This window comes from Emys orbicularis, chromosome 2 (genome assembly GCF_028017835.1).
Source record: "Emys orbicularis isolate rEmyOrb1 chromosome 2, rEmyOrb1.hap1, whole genome shotgun sequence".
In the NCBI taxonomy this organism is placed as follows: Eukaryota; Metazoa; Chordata; order Testudines; family Emydidae; genus Emys; species Emys orbicularis.
This window is the reverse complement of record NC_088684.1, coordinates 195,948,669-195,969,513: the sequence shown is the minus strand read 5'-3', so window position 1 is coordinate 195,969,513 and position 20,845 is coordinate 195,948,669. Positions and strand designations below refer to the sequence as shown.

The 20,845-nt window shown below is 40.6% G+C and overlaps 1 protein-coding gene across 1 annotated transcript in view; it reads left to right on the top strand.

The window, feature by feature from the left end:
- CNTNAP2 (contactin associated protein 2) overlaps positions 1-20,845 on the top strand; it is a 1,144,465-nt gene that overhangs the window by 1,011,676 nt on the left and 111,944 nt on the right. Inside the window, exons 19-20 of the mRNA XM_065398395.1 lie at positions 14,061-14,306; positions 17,666-17,799. Of these exons, the coding sequence (XP_065254467.1) occupies positions 14,061-14,306; positions 17,666-17,799 (380 nt within the window). The remainder of the gene's footprint in view (positions 1-14,060; positions 14,307-17,665; positions 17,800-20,845) is intronic.

Genomic DNA, 20,845 nt, shown 5'->3' with positions numbered 1-20,845 from the left:
GTAACATTTTAAATATAGCTGGTTGAAAATACCAACATATGGAATTTTCATTACATTTTTCATAAACATTTTGAATTTTGATCTCCCCCCTAAAAAAAAGAGATGAAATATTCATGAAAATTTTCATGAAAAGTACATCCCTTTGGTCAAGCAGCTCTTATTTTTAATGCTAGAGCTATTTTGAATATCACTGTATCACTTTTGCTTTTAAGTACATGTGTAGCTGAACCTTGTGATCTTTTGCTTAATTATTTTTTGCATGGATAAGCAAGTGACAATTGTATAAGTATTTTATAAATGATTCGACAGTCACATCATGGCCTGATGTACCTTATTGTTGTTAAAAAGCACCAGTTACACATTGTGATATGTTTCAGAGTAGCAGCCGTGTTAGTCTGTATCCGCAAAAAGAACAGGAGTACTTGTGGCACCTTAGAGACTAACAAATTTATTTGAGCATAAGCTTTCGTGGGCTACAGCCCACTTCATCGGATGCATAGAATGGAACACACAGCAAGAAGATATTTATACATACAGAGAACATGAAAAGGTGGAAGTAGCCATACCAACTGTAAGAGGCCAATCAACTGAGATGAGCTATCATCAGCAGGAGGGGGGGGAAAAAACCCTTTGAAGTGATAATCGAGAAGACCCATAGAAGGTGTGAGGATGCTTAACATGGGGAAATAGATTCAATTAGTGTAATGACCCAACCATTCCCAGTCTCTCTTCAAACCTAAGTTAATTGTATCTAATTTGCATATTAATTCAAGTTCATTAGTCTCTCTTTGGAGTCTGTTTTTGAAGTTTTTTTGTTGCAAAATTGCCACCTTCAAGTCTGTCACTGAGTGGTTAGAGAGGTTGAAGTGTTCTCCCACTGGTTTTTGAATGTTATGATTCCCGATGTCAGATTTGTGTCCATTTATTCTTTTGCGTAGAGACTGTCCGGTTTGGCCAATGTATATGGCAGAGGGGCATTGCTGGCACACGATGGCATATATCACGTTGGTAGATGTGCAGGTGAACGAGCCCCTGATGGCGTGGCTGATGTGATTAGGTCCTATGATGATGTCACTTGAATAGATATGTGGACAGAGTTGGCATTGGGCTTTGTTGCAAGGATAGGTTCCTGGGTTAGTGTTTATGTTGTATGGTGTGTGGTTGTTGGAGAGTATTTGCTTCAGGTTGGGGGCTGTCTGTAAGCGAGGACTGGTCTGTATCCCAAGATCTGTGAGAGTGATATGTTTTCTTTTTATAATATGTGAGTGGCTTTTATTGTACAGGCTATACAGACTGTAGCGACTGACAGCACTGTCTAAAGCCAGATATATGGTTGTGCAAGGAAATTTGCTATTTTCCTCTGCTATATCAATCCTTGCTCTTGCTTGGTCAGAGACCAACAGTCATGCTGCCTTATCACATTATTTTGTTATATGTGCAAATGGGATTTAGGATGAGACAACCAAGCTCATTTTCCCTTGTGACCTAAGCCTGGATTTGAGGTCAGTTCTCTAGAGATAACATGGTTAATGGTGCACCACTTAGTTATTTAAGGCTAGATTCTGCTACCCTTACACTGAGAACAACATCCTGTTCAAGTAGCCCCCCTGATTTGACACTACATAGTGCCTTTCTCCTCAAGTAGTCCCATTGAAATACTGAGGATCAAGCAACTATACAGCATAAGTAAATGTTGGCAGAACCTTGCCCTCATAGCTTTTAAACTACGATAACAAACTTCTTTATAGTATGTATGATAGATCTGGTCAGGCTCCCCCAGTCAGCAGCTCACCAGATTGCTGTGAGGGGACCCAGACACTAGATCCTGGGTGTTTTAAGCCTCCGGAGTCTGAACAGAGCCCAGGTGCTGTCACTGTCTTGGGGTCCCTAAACATACTCTCAGAGCAGATCTTCTATCTGTCACCCCTTCCCAAGAGCATGCAGCACAGCACCCTGGAAATAATTCTGATGCCTCTGGCTTCCCTTGTAACTTAAACACGTCTCCCAGAACACCACCCAAAGGTGTGAGTCCTCTGGTTTACCTCTTCAAAGGGCCACATGGCAAGTGTAGCATACAACACAGACACAACGTATAGAAATCTAACACATGATTGCTCTTTATTTAATCACAGGAGAAATACACAGATCTATACAAAAACAAATAAACCCTAAACTCATTTCCCTGATTTAGTCTCTTCACCACTCCAGAGCATTCTGTGGGCTGGGGTTAGGGTCCTCTGTAGGATCCAGGACCCTTCCCCTGCAGCTGCATGACTTCTCTTCCTAAACTTGAAGCTTTTCTCCCTAGGTGAGCTTGCTTCCTCTGTCCCCTTCCCTTCTTTTGACCAAATTTCCTCTGTGTGTCTCTGTCTTTTCTCTGTGAGTACAAACCCTTGCCTCTTCCCCTTGTTTGGGAATTTTCCATTCTGCCAGTGCCAGCCCCCTGCAGAGAGAAGGTGGAGAGAACAGTTTTCCCCTAGGATGCAATTACTCTTTTGTGCTCCCCAGGTAAGACCTATTCAGGTGCTGATAGTTCTTTCACGATTGTCCTTGGTCTAGCAGAGACATGCTTACCGGCTTGTAAGTCATGGTGATTACACAGACCCAGAGGCAATCCATGATACAACAGTTTTATAATAATAACAATCAGAATTCATAAGACAGATCCCCCAAACCATCACAGTATGTTTTTCAACATCTCCTGTGGGTCCTACCCACTCTTGCATGCCAGGTTTTTCAGTTTGGCTGTACCTGGGGAATGGTAACAGAAGGAGTGATATGAAAAGTCTAAGCAAATAAAGTGGTATTGACATAGAAGGTCAGCATAGATTGGTTTATAACTAGCAAATGCTTCTCAGGGTAAGTACAGGCCATGCACTGTGGGGGAGATATTTATTGAGGAAATTCATGCTTAGAATTATTGATTGATGACTGGTAAGTAATTGCATTGTCTCCAGTCTGATCAGTGGCAGTTCACACATCTGATTGACATTTCAGGTGCCTGAATATTACCGTCCCCTTACAAGGACAAAGCTGTCAGAATGCCGTTTGCCATCTATTTTTATTTTGTTGTTGGTTTTTGTGGGTTTGTAATCAACTCCATTTGTTCTTTCGCTGATCTGAGAAAGATTGTTACAAGGAGCAGCCAAAATGAGTCTGCAATCCTACAGATTGCTTTCTGACCTTATTCTGTCCTTCGCTTCAGAACCTTTTTCTTCACAGTGGTCCTCCCATCACCATAATAGCATTTCTGAGAGTTGGATTTGTTTGAGCTCAATTTTCGTATTTATAACTGGTGTATCTTTAAAACAACTGAGGGCAAAATCCTAGAATCAGTATTTAGCACAAGTGTCTGTGTCATGCTCTGGAGGTCTCCCAAGGGGGCAACTGGAGGAAGAAATTCTTCCCCCGGGCATTGAAATGGGAGGGACCCAGGGGAGAGAAGTGGAAATTGCCCAGCACTACAATCAGTTCCCATTCCGGGCAGTCCTATGACCTGTGTTCCACAGGAAGTCAGATTAGAACAGAACAATGGTCCCTTCTGACTTTATAACCTATTTAAGTGGCAGTGGAACCACTCTACAGCTGATGCTTTAGCTCACATGCCTCCATGTATGTTGGAAGTGTAAATTCAATCCTATCCTTTTCTGTGCACAGTTGCCTAATATGCATGCATAAATACAGGATTTAAGGACACAATGGGCGCACACAGATGTATAGTACAAAACTCCTTTCCTTCCTGTGGGTTAGCCTTTATATTTAAGTAGAGTCCAAAAGCAGGACTGCACTTACAATATTAAAAGGCTTTTCTGAACCAGATTTGCTGTCTCTCCCTGTAGCTCTTTCTGATGCCAAGAGGAACTCAGCCTTTTATAACACTGGGTTGGTGCTAACACGATGGTCTGGCTGTTAGCCTGAGTCAGCAAAACAGCTCTTCACCTTCCGACAGAATCCTACAGTCTGACACTTGGTCAGATCCAAATTCTGCCCCATTTATGCACATGTAACCTCATTTACTTTAAAATGCCTGAATGTTTTTGCTGTAAATACATTTTTTTAAAGTAAGTGACATTTTAGTTCTTATTACTCATTGAACTGAAGACCTTGCGGACTAAAATAAATACTGTTATCTATTATATTCAGTATGGCCTTGGTCTTTCAACCATAACTGTATAAAGACTTTTCTTTGGATTATGAATCCTGGGCCTTGATCATGCAAATCTGAGCAGATGTCTGCCCACATAAATCAGATAGTAGGGTCCAATTGGTTTGTACAGAAAGGTAACTAATGATGCATACATATTCACTGAACAGATATATTTGTGAAAAATATTATACATTCTGTGAAAAGGTTCTAAACAAGTATATCTCTGTTTGTCCTGCATGTACTCTCTTATTGAGCATGCAGTATATGCTGCTTTGAAAATTACATTTCTCATAAAGTCATAGAATTTCTTTATTGGAAAAATGTTTTATTTGATTTTTAATCCAAAAAATCATCTCCCCTTCCCCACTCACGTTACTCAAAGAGAGATTTCAACCAGAATACAAACCAAAGTAGTGGGATAAAGCTTTCCAGTCTACCATCGGTCATAATATATTTCTAATAAAGAGCAAAGGTTTATTAATTTGTTAGTCTCTAAGGTGCCACAAGTACTCCTGTTCTTTTTTCAAAAATCCTGACAGTTGTGGGTCAGAAAGCATGATAAACTTTCAACTTCTCTGTCAGCCAATTACAATAGGACTGTCCTGGTGCTAGTATCCACTGAATTCAATTTTTTTACTGGAGATGAATGGAGGAACTACAGCAAGCTTTTTAGCTGCTGTGAATGAGGATCCATATGAAGGCAGAGCAAATCCAAACTTCTCACGCTGGGTTCCTGTATGCTATATCCATATGGTATACTTTTATAGCCCCCATTACCTAATATCCAAGCACCTCGCAATCTTTTAGTTTGTATTTTGTCCTCTGAACACCCCTGTGAGGTAAGGAAATATTATTAGCCCCATTTTACAGATGGGGAACTGAGGCAGAGTCTAAGGGCTTGTCTTCATGCAACAGTTAACTCAAGTTAGTACACTGGAGTTACTACTGCACTCAAGCAAGCCTAGTTCAAGGGAGAGCAGCCACACTGCAAAACAACACTGTAGTTACACAGAGCGATATGATTAGCAGCACAGAGTGATTCAATTAGCTACTGCTGAGTAGTTGTAAGGAGCGCTGTTGCATCCTCACTGCACCACTAGCTCAAACATCAGCATCACTCAAGCCTCGACCCACCCCCTCTGATAAGCCAGCTAGCTTGAGCTTAACACACTGCTTAACTCGAGCTAGAAGTTTTTTGTGAGTGGACAGGAGTCGAGTTAGGGGTAACACTAGAGTTTATAACTGGAACTAACTGTCCTGTGAAGAGACACTCTTTGTGACTTGGCCATAGTCACACTGGAAGCTTATGGCAGAGCAGAGAATTAAACCCAGGTCTTCCAAGCCTCATTCTAGCACCCTAACCACTGGGTCATCATCCCATGGAGATTGCAGAAAGCAACTGCAAATATTTTTGGAATTGCTCTTGCAACACTAGAAAACATCCCCTGACGTTACTTCTAGGAGCATCTCCACATAGACCTACTGATACCTCACAGGAACATGCAAAAAACATTTTCTTCAGGCACAGTTCTTCTGAAGTATATTTTATGCAGCTTTCTTCTTCACCTGTCTTTTTTCCCCTGCTACTTGGGATATTTTCATATAAATAAACAGCGGGAATCTCCACTCCACTTGGATGCAGTGAAGGGGTGCAAGCTCCATGATCCTGGGCCAGCCAGACTCAGCATAAGTTAGATCCTCTAAGGAGCAGGTCTAATTTATTCCCCAATGTAATGTCCCTCAGTGGCTGCAGCACAACACCTGCCAGCCTTCCTCTGGCATACCCCCTTCCCTCTATGCACAGTGAAGTAGAACCAAAGTTCTGAACTGTTTGGGTGCATTTGTGCAAAATGGAATTCTAATTATAGAAACCCTTCACTTACAGTGTGGAATAAAATGACTTCATCAGCCTGATCCAAAACCCATTGAATCAATGAGAATCTTACTATAGATTTCAATGGGCTTTGGTCAGGCTGCATAAAAGACATCATTGCATGTTATTTTTCTGACGTTGACTTCTCTGCCTTGAGCACTGATATATTTAATCAGAGAAGGGGATAGACATTTAATGAGTTTGTATTGTTAATTGGAATAAATAATTGCTGTATTTCTCCAGTTGACTCCACCACCAGAATGCTCAAAAATGTACAGTGATGATAGCCAAAGAACACGCCTTGGGAAATGTTCTAGAAAACGCTTTAAATCCCCACTTCTTGTCTGCACAAACTAAACATACAGTGGGACTGAGAGCAGAATAAACCCTAAGTGCACCGAGCAGTTAAATGAAAATCATTACAGTCTTCAAAAGTGGAATGGCTCTCCCAGATCAAGAAAAACAGTGAGACTCTTACCTTTACTATCCTCTGGCCAGCAGGTGTCTCAACAGTCTAGGGCAAGTCTACTCTACCGCACTACATTGGCACACATGCACAATGCGCCACTGTAGCCTGTCTGCCGATGGGAGAGCGCTTTTCCGTCGCCATAATTACTCCATCCCCGCAAAAGGTGGAAGCTATGTTGGCAGGAGAGCGTCTCCTGCCAACATAGCACCGTTGTGGACACTGCTTTAAGTCGATGTAACTTACGTTGCTCGGGGGGGGGTGTCGTTTTCACACCCTCAAGTGACATAAGTTATATCAACTTAAGCGGTAGTGCAGACCTGCCCTACAGTCTTTGTGACCACAGACTGGCAAGCACTTCTGGTAGTACAAGCCATTCCTGGCATACTTCCTATAGGTAGTTCATACTCTGTACTGATGGAGAGGGGATAGAGTTGAGAAACATCTAAAAGAAGACGACAGACAAGGAAAGAGGCTTTCTTAGGTCACTTAAAAATCTGTGTGCGAGCCACAAGGCTTTGAGATGTCTTTGGTGTATGCCCTTGGTTGGAAACATCGTCATGAGATGTCTCGCTCAAACAATCAAAATCCAATCAAGTAAAAACAGAGGGCTGAATATCTGATAATTGGCAGGCAGTGTGAAAAAATAATTATACTTATGTACCTGTGGGCAGTAAAAACCTTGCAGCCTCAGCACTGGGCATGGCTTCCATCTATAAGCCTATATTTCAGCTGAGGTTTCTGAAGTAAAGAGACAAACATCCATTGTTGCTGCAATTTTTCATGTGTCCTTCTGTGGTGCAGCTAGCATAATGTTCATCACCATGATGTAGTCCCACAGCCATTGTAAAGACCTGCCCCAATTGAAGTCAGTGGAGTTTTGGCATTGACTTCCATGGGGCTAGGATTTCACCCCTAATGCACAATTATACTCCATCACCAGAAATAAGCCCCTTAACAACATAGCTCTTGATGCTTATCAGCAGAAAACATATGAGGCTTTATTAAGACACAGTAAGCCCACAGAAGTAACCAGAATTCTTTTGGATAGGGGAAGATCACCACCCAGTTTGGAACTCATTTGGAAGTCTATCAGATGACAAGTGTCAGACAGTGATCACCTGTCCTAGTGCCAGTGCAATAGAGATATCCTGTCTTTAAGTGTACTGCATCTAAGTAACTACTATATTAAAATGGCATTTTTTACTCAACAGGTCTGCTTCGTGTATACATGCAGAGGCCTATCTGCTTATCTGAGTGGTTACAATAAGTTTACCCACTTTTTTGACTCCTGTTAACAGCACAGAGCCAACTCAGCTCTTGCAGAAGGATCTGGGTTCTGTAGCTATTTTGTGCATCACCGACAGAATTGTGTATGAAGTTCCGTTCTCGACACCTGACCTGTGACAATCCATTGATGGCAATGGCCTTTTACAGTTGTCATTAAGATCAAAATCTGAAGATGGTCAGGTTGTGGGTATAACTGAGGGTAGCATTTGGCCTGCGGAATCTTAATTACTTGTGATGACGCATGAGAAGGAAGGAGAAGTCAGTGGAGTTTCACTGATGTAAAACCAGTAGGAGAGAAGAATCAGTCTGCAACATTAGGCTGGAAATCTCATGACAACTTGCTTTCTTTTGAGATTTGTGGTAATTCCTGCCTGTGGTCCAGGTGGAAATAGCACAAGAACAGCTTTTATCAAAATTTTCAACACCACTGGCCCTGATTGGAACTGGATTGTGCCAAAATGAAAATAATCAAATGATAGTGAGGGTAGGGAGTTGGTGGAACTATTTTGAACCTCAAAATAAGTTTGTCAGTTCTAAATCTATCTGTATTTTGCATGGTGGTTTTAAATAAAAAGATAAATAAATTAATGGAGATATCCCATCGCCTAGAACTGGAAGGGATCTTGAAAGATCCTCAAGTCCAGCCCCCTGTCTTCAGTAGCAGGACCAAGTACTGATTTTGCCACAGATCCCTAAGTGGCCCCCTCAAGGATTGAGCTCACAACCCTGGGTTTAGCAGGCCAATGCTCAAACCACTGAGCTATCCCTCCATCCCTTTTTTAAATGTCAGAGTAGATTTGCAAAATGTATATGGTTCATATTGAGAGTATACTTCTGGCTTGGTAAAATTGCTTCTGTTGTTTCACAAATCCTATCTAGTGCTTTTCCAGGCAGCTAATCCAAACTTCTTTTTTTTATGTTTTTGCTATGACTGTCAACAGAGCATGACTGCACTGCATATTGGTTTGGAAATATGTGCTGCTAGCCAAAGAAAACTGATCTGCTACTGCCATGATCTCTTCTTTTAAGCTTTTGTCTTGAAAGGACAGTGTAAACAGTAACCCTTTACCATGTTTTATCGCCTTGGTCTCTTCTTTTCAGATATCTCATCTAAAATGTTCCAAAAGAGGGCAATAGTGGAGGGAGGGATAGTTCAGTGGTTTGAGCATTGGCCTGTTAAACCCAGGGTTGTGAGTTCAATCCTTGAGAGGGCCCTTTAGGGAATTGGGGTAAAAATCTGTCTGGGGATTGGTCCTGCTTTGAGGTTGGACTAGATGACCTCCTGAGATCCTTTCCAACCCTAATAGTCTATGATTCCTCTATGCCTCATCAACAAGGAGTTGTCTTTTATGTTAATCACTATTTTTCCTAAACAAAAAAATGTCATTTCCTATTTAGGTTTTAAAAAAACCCTCAAGGTGATCAGTGTTTGGTGTCCTCCCGGTAGAAAATGTCCTCACTGATCAGCAATCAGCATTTCAAAGTCATAACTGAGTCCAATTTAGAAAAAATGATCTGCCTTTGGATTCTGATATTTGAACAGAAAAGTAATGGGCCCACTCCTACAAAGTGCTGGGCACCCTCACCTACCTTTGTAGTCAATCAGTACATCCCTATTCAGCAAAGCCCTTAAGGATGGATATTTAGTCGTGTGCTTAAATCCCATTGACTTTAGCATGTGTTTAAATGCTTTGCTGAACTGGAACCTGAGCTCAGGGCATTCAGCACCTTGCAGGATCAAGCCCAAAATGTATAAATTGCTACAAAAGTCCTGATCTATCCAGAGTAAACTGTGTCCCTAAGATTCTTAAAGGCAAATGTGAGGCAGATTTTAAGGTATGCTGCAATATATGGTACATTTATAATTATTCAGCTATTCTGGTAATTATTTATGTGTCCTTACCTGAAGTTAGTTTCAAGAACATTCCATTTATTTTGCAGGTTTTAGACTGTAATGTAGGCAAGGTTAGTGTCCTGCATGAAATGTCTCAGAAATGTCACATGAACCATGAAAGATTTTTTTCTTTGTTTGTTTTTTGCATGCTGGTTCAGCCCACATCGGCGAGAAGGTGGGCAGGGGAGAGCTGGTACTCCCAGCCAGGGAGCCCCATTGTGCTAGGCACTGGGCAGAGATGTAGTAAAAGACTATCCCTGCCCCAAAGAGCTTGCTGTCTAAAAGATAAGACATAACAAGCAGGTAAGGCAAACAGACTGGGAGGGAAAAGAAAAAAAACAATAATTTTACAGACGAGCTGTGTGCACAATTAATAGATGTAACAAGCCAAACAATAGCAGTAATATTGGCTCACCACCTGCCTAGCAATATGTTTTTTTCTAGGCGAAATGAGTCATAGGGATGGATTTCAAGGATAATAAGGTAGCAGCCATGTGAGTTTTTGCAGGGAGCTTTAAATTGACACCAGCGTAACTGAGAGCAGACTTTCACCCTATACATACATGTATCATTTCACCCATCACTGAAAAACAACTACACATGCAAGTAGCCTTTCTGCATCAGCAGCTCTAGACAATGATGTAACAACACAGAACTATCATACAGTCGTTTGTTAACACTTACTGCTATTTTGGGGCAAATCCTACAGACATTTACTACTGTACATAGTACTTAATGCTATAAGCAGTCCCACTATTTTCAGTGCTACTAACTCACAGGAGTAAGCACTGAACTTGATGATAGGTGTTTGCACAGTAGTCCTCTTAATTATTCATCCAAACGAGTATAAAAATTGGGTCTAGCGAAAAACAAAGATGTTAAACTAAATTGCCTTAACTATTTGGAGGTGATTTAAAATTTCTCCTAAGAAATGACAGCTATAAATCTATCACAGTGGCTCTATATCATTGCCAATACTGTGAGATCACAGCTTGGACAATTGTTTTATGTGGCTGCAGTGTCACTTCTAAATATAATATTTCAATTCTTGGGAAATTATATAAGGTAACAGGAAGACAGATCTTTTTTAGTGCTTAGCAAGACACTGGAAAGGGGCATCAATGAAATATCTGGTAATGTAACCCCTTTCTTACATCTTTGCTACCTTGCCTTTAGCTAAGGGCACTTTCCTACCCTCCAATACCAGGCATACATTACTGCACATCTTGTAAAATCAGCATTTGGTTGCACCTCTGTTTTGCTAGTATTTGCTTATAACTGTGCAAAGGACATTGAGATACTTCAAATCCTACAGACATTTACTACTGTAAATGGAAGGAGCTATATAAAATGAAATTCTATTTAAATAGTATAGTATATTGACATTTTAGCAGTTTCACTGGTAATCTGATGCCTCTTTATATGAAGCATATATTTATAAATTGTATATAAAGGGTTAATAAATTATAGCTGTTTTAATAAATGGTTTTCAACTCATATTGTTATAGAGTTCAATAGTCAATAAGGTTGCTGATGACCTTGGCTCATAGCCATATTTAACACATATTACTAATGTCTATAACATACTTATAATATCTATTACCCTTTATAAACTTTTCATACATGGTCCTGTGATAGGTTGTTCTGAGTCAGGAGCAGACTCAACATGCTGTCATCAAATCCCCACCAATATAGGTTAATTGAGACCTAATTGGAAGGTCAATCAACTGAGTAGAGCTACAGCTGAGGGACTAATTAGAGGGAGAAGAAACCCGGCAGCTGGACGCATATAAATTGAGAAGATGGCAGCCTTGGAGTGGAGTGCCAGAGACTGGCAGGATGTCTGCGTGCTCTCTTCCCTTCCCTTCCCTTCCCCAGAAGCAAGTGGGGACACTGGCTAGGGCTTGTAAATAGCACTATAGGTGGAGGGCTGCTGGAACAACAAAATAAAACAGGCTAGTAGTGAAGGAGACCTGAAGTGGTGCGATCTGTAATTAAGGCCTGAAAGGACTCTTAGACCACCATGTGACAGTGTCCCGGGCGATTCCTTAATATAAAGTATGGCCCACGTTTTTGTTAATAAAACTCGTGGAAAGAAATTGCTTTTTCTCACTTGTTTGTTCATTCCCTTGAGTATTTTCTGAAGTCAACCTTCACTGTATTCTGTAACAATGTTAGTCTTGGATTATGTGTTTTAAGTATGAAATAGGTTGGAGTGTACTATTATTATCAGACGTGGTTGAGAATTTTCCATTGAACCACTTTTTCAATGGAAAATATGGGGAATATGTCTATTTTCTCACACACAAAAAATTTCTTTCAGGAAAATTAAAATGAAAAGGTTCCATTTCGTGTCAGTTCAACATTAATCTGTTTTGTCTGCCTGAGCCATCTTGGTGCCTCAGTCTGAGTGTCTCATGCCCACATTCTCTTCTGTGGACCAGGCTCCCGAGCCACTCTATCTCCCATGATGAACTGTGGTACTGGAGCCCCCACGATGTATGGCAGCAGCTCTGCTGGAGAGAAAGTCTGTGGGAGATACAGCCCAACCAACCCATAGGGGGAAAGAGAGGTATGCAGCATCCAAGTGACAACTCTCATGAGGCACCATGACTGTTCAAGTGCATGAAGATTAATGTCAAACTGCCTCAATATGAAACATTTTGACATTTTCCAAATCAAATTTTGGGGGGATTTTCATTCCATGAAAAGTTTTGATATTTCAACTTTTCATTTTGTTTCAAGACAAAAACAAATGTTGAAATATCATCTGAATTTCCTGTGTGATGGAAATTCCATTTTTCAGACATCTCAAATTTTTACTATTATTACAGAGTCTCATGCCCTTAATCATATTCAGTAGCAACTTCACAACGAGACTACTCATGGAGTAAGGTGCTATTCTGCAGAATATGGGTAGCAGAAGAACCTGGTCCATAGTAATTACTTGTGCATTCAACAGCAATTTTCCAGGATATGTCATCATTTCTTATAACACTCCCTTTTACAAATGACAAAGACTCTGGGGATGTGTATCAAAAATATAATGGATGTGAGAAAAGTCACAATGTTATCATTAGTTTAATAAGCTATTTTATAATTGTTAACATAAAAGCAGTTATTTATATATTTCATTTGAATGCTTAGTAGGATGAAAAGGTTTTAAATGTTCTTTTCTATTTTTCTTTACTGTGTTTTCTTGCCTCTAGGACCCTCTGATCTGTTTAGTGTTTCTTATGCTTGATCTATCTTTATCTATTCTCTTGATGTGAGGTAGTAAATAATATTAGGGTATTGGCAGAGTGGAAGGGCCTTAATGCTGAATTATTGTATTGTAATACATTTTTAAGACTGTGCGGAGTTATTGGTAGAAATGGGCTAGAGGCAGCATTCTCTTTTGAATGTTCACAAAGGCCTAGCTTTAATTATTTGGTATAAATGCTGATTTTAATGTTTTAATTCTTTGTTCCTCTAAATGTTATTGATATGGTTGCTGCTCTCTTTGGCTAAATTCTGGCTTTGAGAGCCATAGCTACATTGAGGAGGGTATAGAAGTGTAGTGCCTAACGGGAGGCATTCTGCTCACAAAGAACACAAGCAGGCAGGATGTCTCCAAGGCACCGAGGGAAGAGTGCTCATATGTGCAGCCCCACATACACACACAAAAAGAGTACAGTGTTCACATCACCCACCATTGGCCTCTAAATGCTAGCAGATTGCTTGAGGGAAAGGAGCCCTAGCTATATGCCCTACTGACCAGTTCACATCTTCTTTGACATGTTGAACTTCTCTGATGATTCTTCAGGACCACAAATAGCCCCATTGTGCCTGCCTCCTGCTAGGGGCATTAGAGGGGAAAGAGCTCCTTTCTTCCCCTCAGCCACCTCAGTGCAAAAACACAAGTTCTTAGAAGTTAAAGTTGGTAAATACCCCTCAGCCTTTTCAATATAGACTTGCCCCATCAGTAGATGATTTTTCAGTTCTTTGTCCAATCCCATTTTAAATCTCTCAAGTGCTGGAGCATTCAACAATCCCTGTAAGATTATTCCACAATCCAGTAGGACTCAGGCAATTGGGTTCAAGTCCCAGATGTCCTACAAGCTTTCTGTGTAATCTTGGGCAAATTAGGTTATCTCTCTGTGTATTCATTTCTCCATCTATAAAATGGGGAGAGTACTTTCCTTCCTCTTAGGGAAGTTATGAGGATCGATTTGATTTGTTAATGGTTGCAAGGTGCTTCATTTCTTCTTCCTAGATAGACATATAAAGGAGCACCAATTAAGTTCAATAATAATTATTTATTTATTGCTATTTATTCCTGCTATTTTTCAAAGAATGTCTCAGCACATTCACTTTCTCCTTTACCTCTCTTCCTGTTATTGTTTTCAAGATGTTGGAGCATTTTTTGAAGAGGGGATGTGGCTCCGATATAATTTCCAGTCCCCAGGGATCAGTGCGAAAGACTTAGTCAGCCGAACTATGTTGAGCTCTACAGACCATGATAACACTGTGCCAGACCTCAGCTTGAATAAGGAGGTGCTCCGTTTCAGCTTCAGTACCACCAAGTCCCCTTGTGTCCTCCTGTACATCAGCTCTTACACCCAGGACTACATGGCGGTGCTTGTCAAGCCATCTGGTAAGTGATCATTCTGAGCTTTCTCCGCTGAAGTTACTACCGATAAAAAAAAAATTGGCGCACAATACCCAAAGCAAAAGCCATGAGCTAATGAGAAGCTCTCTCCAGCCATGTAATTTCAAAACAGGAGACACAAGGCCTGATTCTGTATTTTATTGCACTAGCTTTACACTGGTGTAACTCTTTTCAAGTCAATGGAGTCACATGCAACTGGTGTAACAGAGCGGAAAGTCAGGCCCATAGGGTGGATTGAGATTCTGGCATAAAAACCCAAAGCAGCATCCATTTTAATAAATATAAAATACAGAGGTTAGATTATAAGGTAGGGAAGTTGTTTTGAAGTCAGATTCTTGCATTAAAATGTGTACTAGACAACCTATTATTTTCTGTCACCTTTACTTTTCCTTAACCCCTCCCACCACCAAGGGCCTGATCCAGCTCCCACTGACATCAATGGGAGTTTTACCATTGACTTCAATACAAGTAAGAGTAGGTCTAATGTCAGGAAATAGGAACACTAAGAAATACTGCATTATAAAAAACATAAATAAGGAAGGCTTGTGGTCTAATGGTTAGACCACAGGTCTGGGAGACAAGTTATGGATTCTGTAACTGGCTTTATCCCTGAATTGCTGTTAGACTGTGGACAAGTCTGTGTGTGTCATTGTCCCTGTATAAAACACAAAGCTAATACCCATCTCACAGAAGGCATTTTTTCCACAGCCAATCACTTCAGGCTACTGCCACTTTAAACACCAGAATTCCAAAACCAGGTCCCATTGGGATTCACAAATCCCCTGATCAGTGGCACCCAAGCCCTATAGATGCCTTAATTCATTCAGTGCCTAACCTTTTGCAGTAAAAGTTCCCTAGGTGCATGGTGGTTAGGGCATTCATCTAAGAGGTGGCAGATTTCTGTTTATATTCTTTCTTCCCATCAGGTGGAGCAGAGGACTTGAACCAGGGGTCTAAAACCACTGGGCTAAAAGTTATGAGGGTAAAGTGGTATAGGCTCCTACTGCCAAGAGATGGTTTGCAGTTGAGAATCCCAAGCAGAGGGAGGCACCTATCTCCAAGAAAGGATGCGGGGCTTAGAACACACCCCTTGGCTTGGCACCTCCCATTGGTTAGCTTAGGCGAGGAGCCTCTTAGCATGCTGGCTTTTTTTAGTCCTGTTCTGAGGCTTCTGTCTCTCCTCATTCATTGTATAGGGAGCCTAGGTGCCTAACCCAGACTTTGTGAATTTCAGTGGTTTTCTAGGCTCTAAAAGTTAGGTGTGGTGATGATGAGTGTCATCACGCCTAAATTTCTTTATGAATATAGCCCTTTTTTATAGCACTGTGATATCCTCTGCTGCTGTTGCCCCTCCCACCCCAACCCCAAAAATTAGTTTGTTACATAATCAAAATGAATACAGTGAAAGTCCAGGGCTTGATCCTGCAGACTCTTAGGTTTGTGAGTTACTTTATTCACGTGCCAAAGTGTTTCCAGGATCAAGCTCTAAGCAATGTTTGTCAATGCCACTTAATTGTAAGCAGCTACAATATCAACTCATTCTCAAATGTTTAGTGCAGCTTATCATTGTTGGGAAGGGAAAATCAGGGAGGAGGTGAGTGGTATTTCTGAGAAGAGGAGAGGTTCATATGGACAAGAAGGAACATTTTTTTTCCAGTTTGCATTTGGACTGCTGCATTATATAGAATCTTAAAATAGTCCTGGCTTTTGTGGTTTATTAAGAGCCCATTGAAGCTCACAAATGCATGTATATGTTTTTAATATAAGCCCCAATCCTCACATTTACAATACATAGGCAGACAGCTGCACCTTTGCGGAACCGATTGGCTTCAGTCATCCCTCTGCCCACACATTGTAAATTGCAGGATTGGAGCCATATTTATTATTTAATTCTAATTTTATAAATATTACATCAATAAATACAGATGGAACCTTTCCAGCAGAATTACAACTCAAATATAAGATTAGAACCATACAGTCAACATTTCAGTAAATGTTCAGTAAATTTCAGTTGCTTTAAATCCACACCTAAATCCACTTTTAAGCACCTAAATAAGTGGCCTAATTTTCAGAAGTGTTCACCTCACGCGGTAATGTCTGTTGAAGTCAGTGGAAACTGTTGGGTGCGTAGCACTTCTGAAAATAAGGCCACCTATTTAGATGCATAAATAGGTACTTAGAAGTAGAGCTGGCTAGAAAAGCCATGTGTGGTGGGGAAGTATAAAATTCTGACTTTTTTTGAAATATCAAAAAAGAAAATATTTTGATTCAAAATGGTGCTGCTATGTTTTATGGGAGTTGTAATTCAGATGCCTCATGCTCCTATTCTCTTCTGTGGGAGGGGCCCTTTGGCCACACTATATCTCTAAAGATGCACAACCTTTTCCTCTCTTGGTGAGGGGAGAGAATGCATCGTAGGAACCCCGGACCATGGTGCATCATGGGAGAAGTAATCTAGCCAGAGAGAATGGAAGCATAATGTATCTGAACTACAGCTCCCATGGTGTATAACAGCATCATTTTGAAGCAGAATATTTTGGGGTTTGGCTAAAAACTTTGGTGTGAGCGCATTCAGTTTTCTGATGAAATATTGAAATTTTCTGCAAAAAAAGTTCCAAAAAACCAGTTCTCCATTGAAAAAGAGCTGCAATGAAAAAATTTTGACCACCTCTGCTTAGCCACCTAACTTGAAGCACCCATTTGTCAAAACCCTTTTGCGTCAAATACTAAAAGTTTTCCTTCAGAGTCCTTCAAAACACCCCAAGGACAGCTGACCCATAGACAACAACTAAATCGGATGGAAAGAAAGCCTTGTGTTCACATATAATTTCAATATTCATCTGTCATAAATCAGATGTTATACTTATTACATAAGTATTCTTAATTTATTGATGGAAATCCTTATTCCTTCTACCAAATAAAACTATTATTCTTTTATTTCTGTATTTAGCTTTAACAATTTTATTCGGGCAAGGATAACAATCTCAACAGAACAGTCTTGCTTTACATGTTAACATTTATAAGTCACTTTCATACCATTCCATGTATAATTCTGACTTGTTTATTTTTTAGTTAGTAGTGTTTGCACCTGCTTTGGTTTTGAGATGCTGGTCACTATCTGGTTTATGGTTGTAAACTGGAAACAATTACCACCCCACTAGGTTTAAATTATCAGGCACTGACTCTTCCTATTTAAATTCTCCTGCAGCAGAGCTCAACTCCAAGAGCGATTTAAATATGAAATGATGGCGGTCATAAGTAAAAAGTGAAATGAGGAGGGGCAAAAAAAGCTCTGGGAAATAAAGTTATAAATAGTTTAAAATGTTGTACATTTCTTTCTATAGGAAACTTACAGATTCGATACAACCTTGGAGGCACTGGAGAGCCATATAACATTGATGTAGACCACAGGAACATGGCAAATGGACAGCCACACAGTGTTAATGTCACACGGAATGAAAGGGACATAGTTCTCCAGGTAAATATACATCTGAGCCTTTGAATACTATATAGCTTTATTACTAACAGTGATAGTCATAGGTATACCAACTATTACTATTATTGCCTTCCATACAAATATATGAATACATGTTACAAACATAGCATAACTAGTCCCATATCTACTGAATCCCAGTCTTGTGAGCTAGTCAGAGGAGCATCCTTTCTTTCTTACCAATGCCCTAAACTTTCAGATATGCCTATCCTTAAATTTATGAACATGAATAGATCCACTGAGCTCAATGGAGCTATGGCCAATGGAGCTATACGAGAGTATAAAATTCAGGATGTGCATAAGTGTTGGCAGGATTTGGGACATAAGTGAAGGAGTATGATTGAGGGCCTAGGACTCTAGATTCCTGGTTCCAGTCCTAATTCATTTTCTGTGTGACACTGGCAAGTACTTCACCTATCTGTCCCTCAGTTTATTTCTCTGTAAATGAGCACAATACTATTTACGTACCTCACAGAGGCACTGTGAGAAGCAGTTAATGTTTTCTAAACACCCTTTTCTTTGTTTAAATATATGTTAATCAGATGGTTCTGCTTTCAGTTCCTGTCACATATGTGTATACATATGGAGAATGTCAAATGGTGTGGTATAAAAGCTTTACTGCCATGAGTTTCAGATAGACTGAGTACTTACAAATGGCAAACCAAAAATAAAATAGGCATATCATCCCAGACAAGTGCCAATAAAACCTTTATACCACACCGCAGCTTCATTTATTGTACAAATGCCTCAAATTTTATAGAAAAACTATTTGAGAAATATTTAGGAAGTATTCAAAAATGTTCTTCTGCCTTTATGCTCCCTTAGCACCATGACTCCAGCTATCCAAGCCTTAGAAACAGAGAAACTACATTTTAGAAATTTCAGAAAATTACACAAAACAGCTTTATTGTACATAATAATGTCATAGTATTTGTGAGCTGCTAAGGCTAAAAAACAAAAGCTGTATGTCCACCAGAAAGGGAGAATTTCTGGGGTTTCTACTGGTATAAATCCTGCTTCTGGCATTAATGTGTTGTAAGATATGGGACCTTCATTCTGTCATTAGTGTAGAATTGAATATTGCCCTTCCTTGGCCTTAGGACAGTGTAATTTTGGAGAGAAATTCCACATTTGAGAAAATGAGGGAAACATTTCTCTGGCAGGGTTTGTTGGTTGGTTTTTTAGTTATTTAAATAATGGATGTTTGAAGATTGACCTGCAGGTCCCTCAAGGAATCTCAGATAGCTGGTCCATACTTAAGGCATCCAAAGAGTTGACTTCCTTATGTTATGTTGGCTTCTTTAATCCCCTCGCCTAGTTTACAATGTGAGGGAACCAACACAGCAGGCACCATGAATAAAATATAACAAGAGGAGGTTTCCTTGGGAACCAAGCCAAAAGATCAAGGATGGGAGCTGTCACTGTATTTACCAGGAGGTGATCAAAATGGATACCTGCCCGTAAAAAAACAGAAGGGGAAAGCTTTGTCAGTGGATTATGGCATCATTTGCCTGAAGCTCACAGTCGAGTATGCACTCATCTCTGATTCAGAATCACTTTGGTTGCACTGAGGCAGCATTTCTTCAGAAAGTTACTCTTATGTTTGTAAAGAGTCACAGCCTCAGCAACTGTGTAACATGTATAGACTATTCACGAAACTGTTTTGGTAGGGTGTTTCTTATTTATCAAACTATAAATTGATATCAGATAAGATTTGTAGTCAGTTTTTCCTCTGGACCTTAAATGCTTCTATTTTGTGGTGCCTGGAATGTTTCCTGAAGTTGTATGGCTGGTTGTTACAATTTGTTCTCGACCTTGGTGATGGAATATGAAACCCTCTCCCAGACTCTATTTGGAAAATGCCAACACAGTTAAGGATGCCCGCCTTGCATTAATTAGCCTAACTCTAGCTTCTCATGGGGTTAATCCAACATTTTTGCAGTACGTTACGTTGAGAGTGAGAGAGCGTAAACTACCCATTTGGGTCCTTGGAGGCTTCCACACACCTCTAAGTTTGCACTGATAGGGTAAACTAGGTTGAGGGCTTTTTACCCTGTCACGTCAGCAGATGTATGGAACAAAACTGGGTTAAATAATTGGGGAGCAGATGCAGGTGAGGCTTATTAAACTACAGGGCCAGGACGATATGCATGAAAAAGAGGATAAGGAAAGGAGTGGCTGATGATAGGAAAAATCCTATGCTACCTATATCATACCCTGGAAAAGGGAGGATTTTAATTTGGTTCTGGTTTGTACCCCAGAAAAGGGAAGGCTTTGAGGTTTACCTGTTTTTCCCCTGTAAATGAGGCAACTTTAATGTGGGCATATACATACTTAAGAGAAGAAGGCATTGTTTTGTTCTGGTGGGCTGCACTAACCTCTGATGCAGAGCCCAGTCCAAGACACAGGATTAATATCACCTGCCATTTCTCAGAATTTGGGAAGATATGCACTCCTCTGTGCTTGAAAATGTGGGTGTTAGAGATCAAAGTGACTTCTTTTCTCAGGGCACATTTACACTGGCAGAGTTACAGCACCAGCAGTTACAGCGCCGCTCAGAGAGCACTGAAGGGAAACTGCTGTTGTGTGTTCACACTGTCAGCTGCTTGCGCAGTAATGTGTTCACACTTGCGGCGGTATTCAGAGCAGTGCACTCTGGGCAGCTATCCCACAGAGCATCTCTTCCTCTTCTGCCGCTAAGAGTTGTGGGAAGGCAGAGGGGGTCGCGGGGCATTCTGGGTCCTGTCCCAATGCCTGTGATGCATTGCTTCGCATCCCAGCAATCCCTGTGCTTCCGTCCAAATTTGGTGCCATCTTTCAGTGGTTTGTGTACTGTGAGCTCTGCATCTTTGGTCTGCAGGCATGGATCCCTCAGTGTTGACCAATATGCTGCTCGCTCTCACTAACACATCACAAGTGGCAGTGGAGTTATTCCTTAAACTACAAAGGCAAGAGGAGTTCGACATTGATCTTGCCACATGTAGTAGCTACGACATGAGATTGCTTGTGGCATTCATGGAGGTGCTGACCA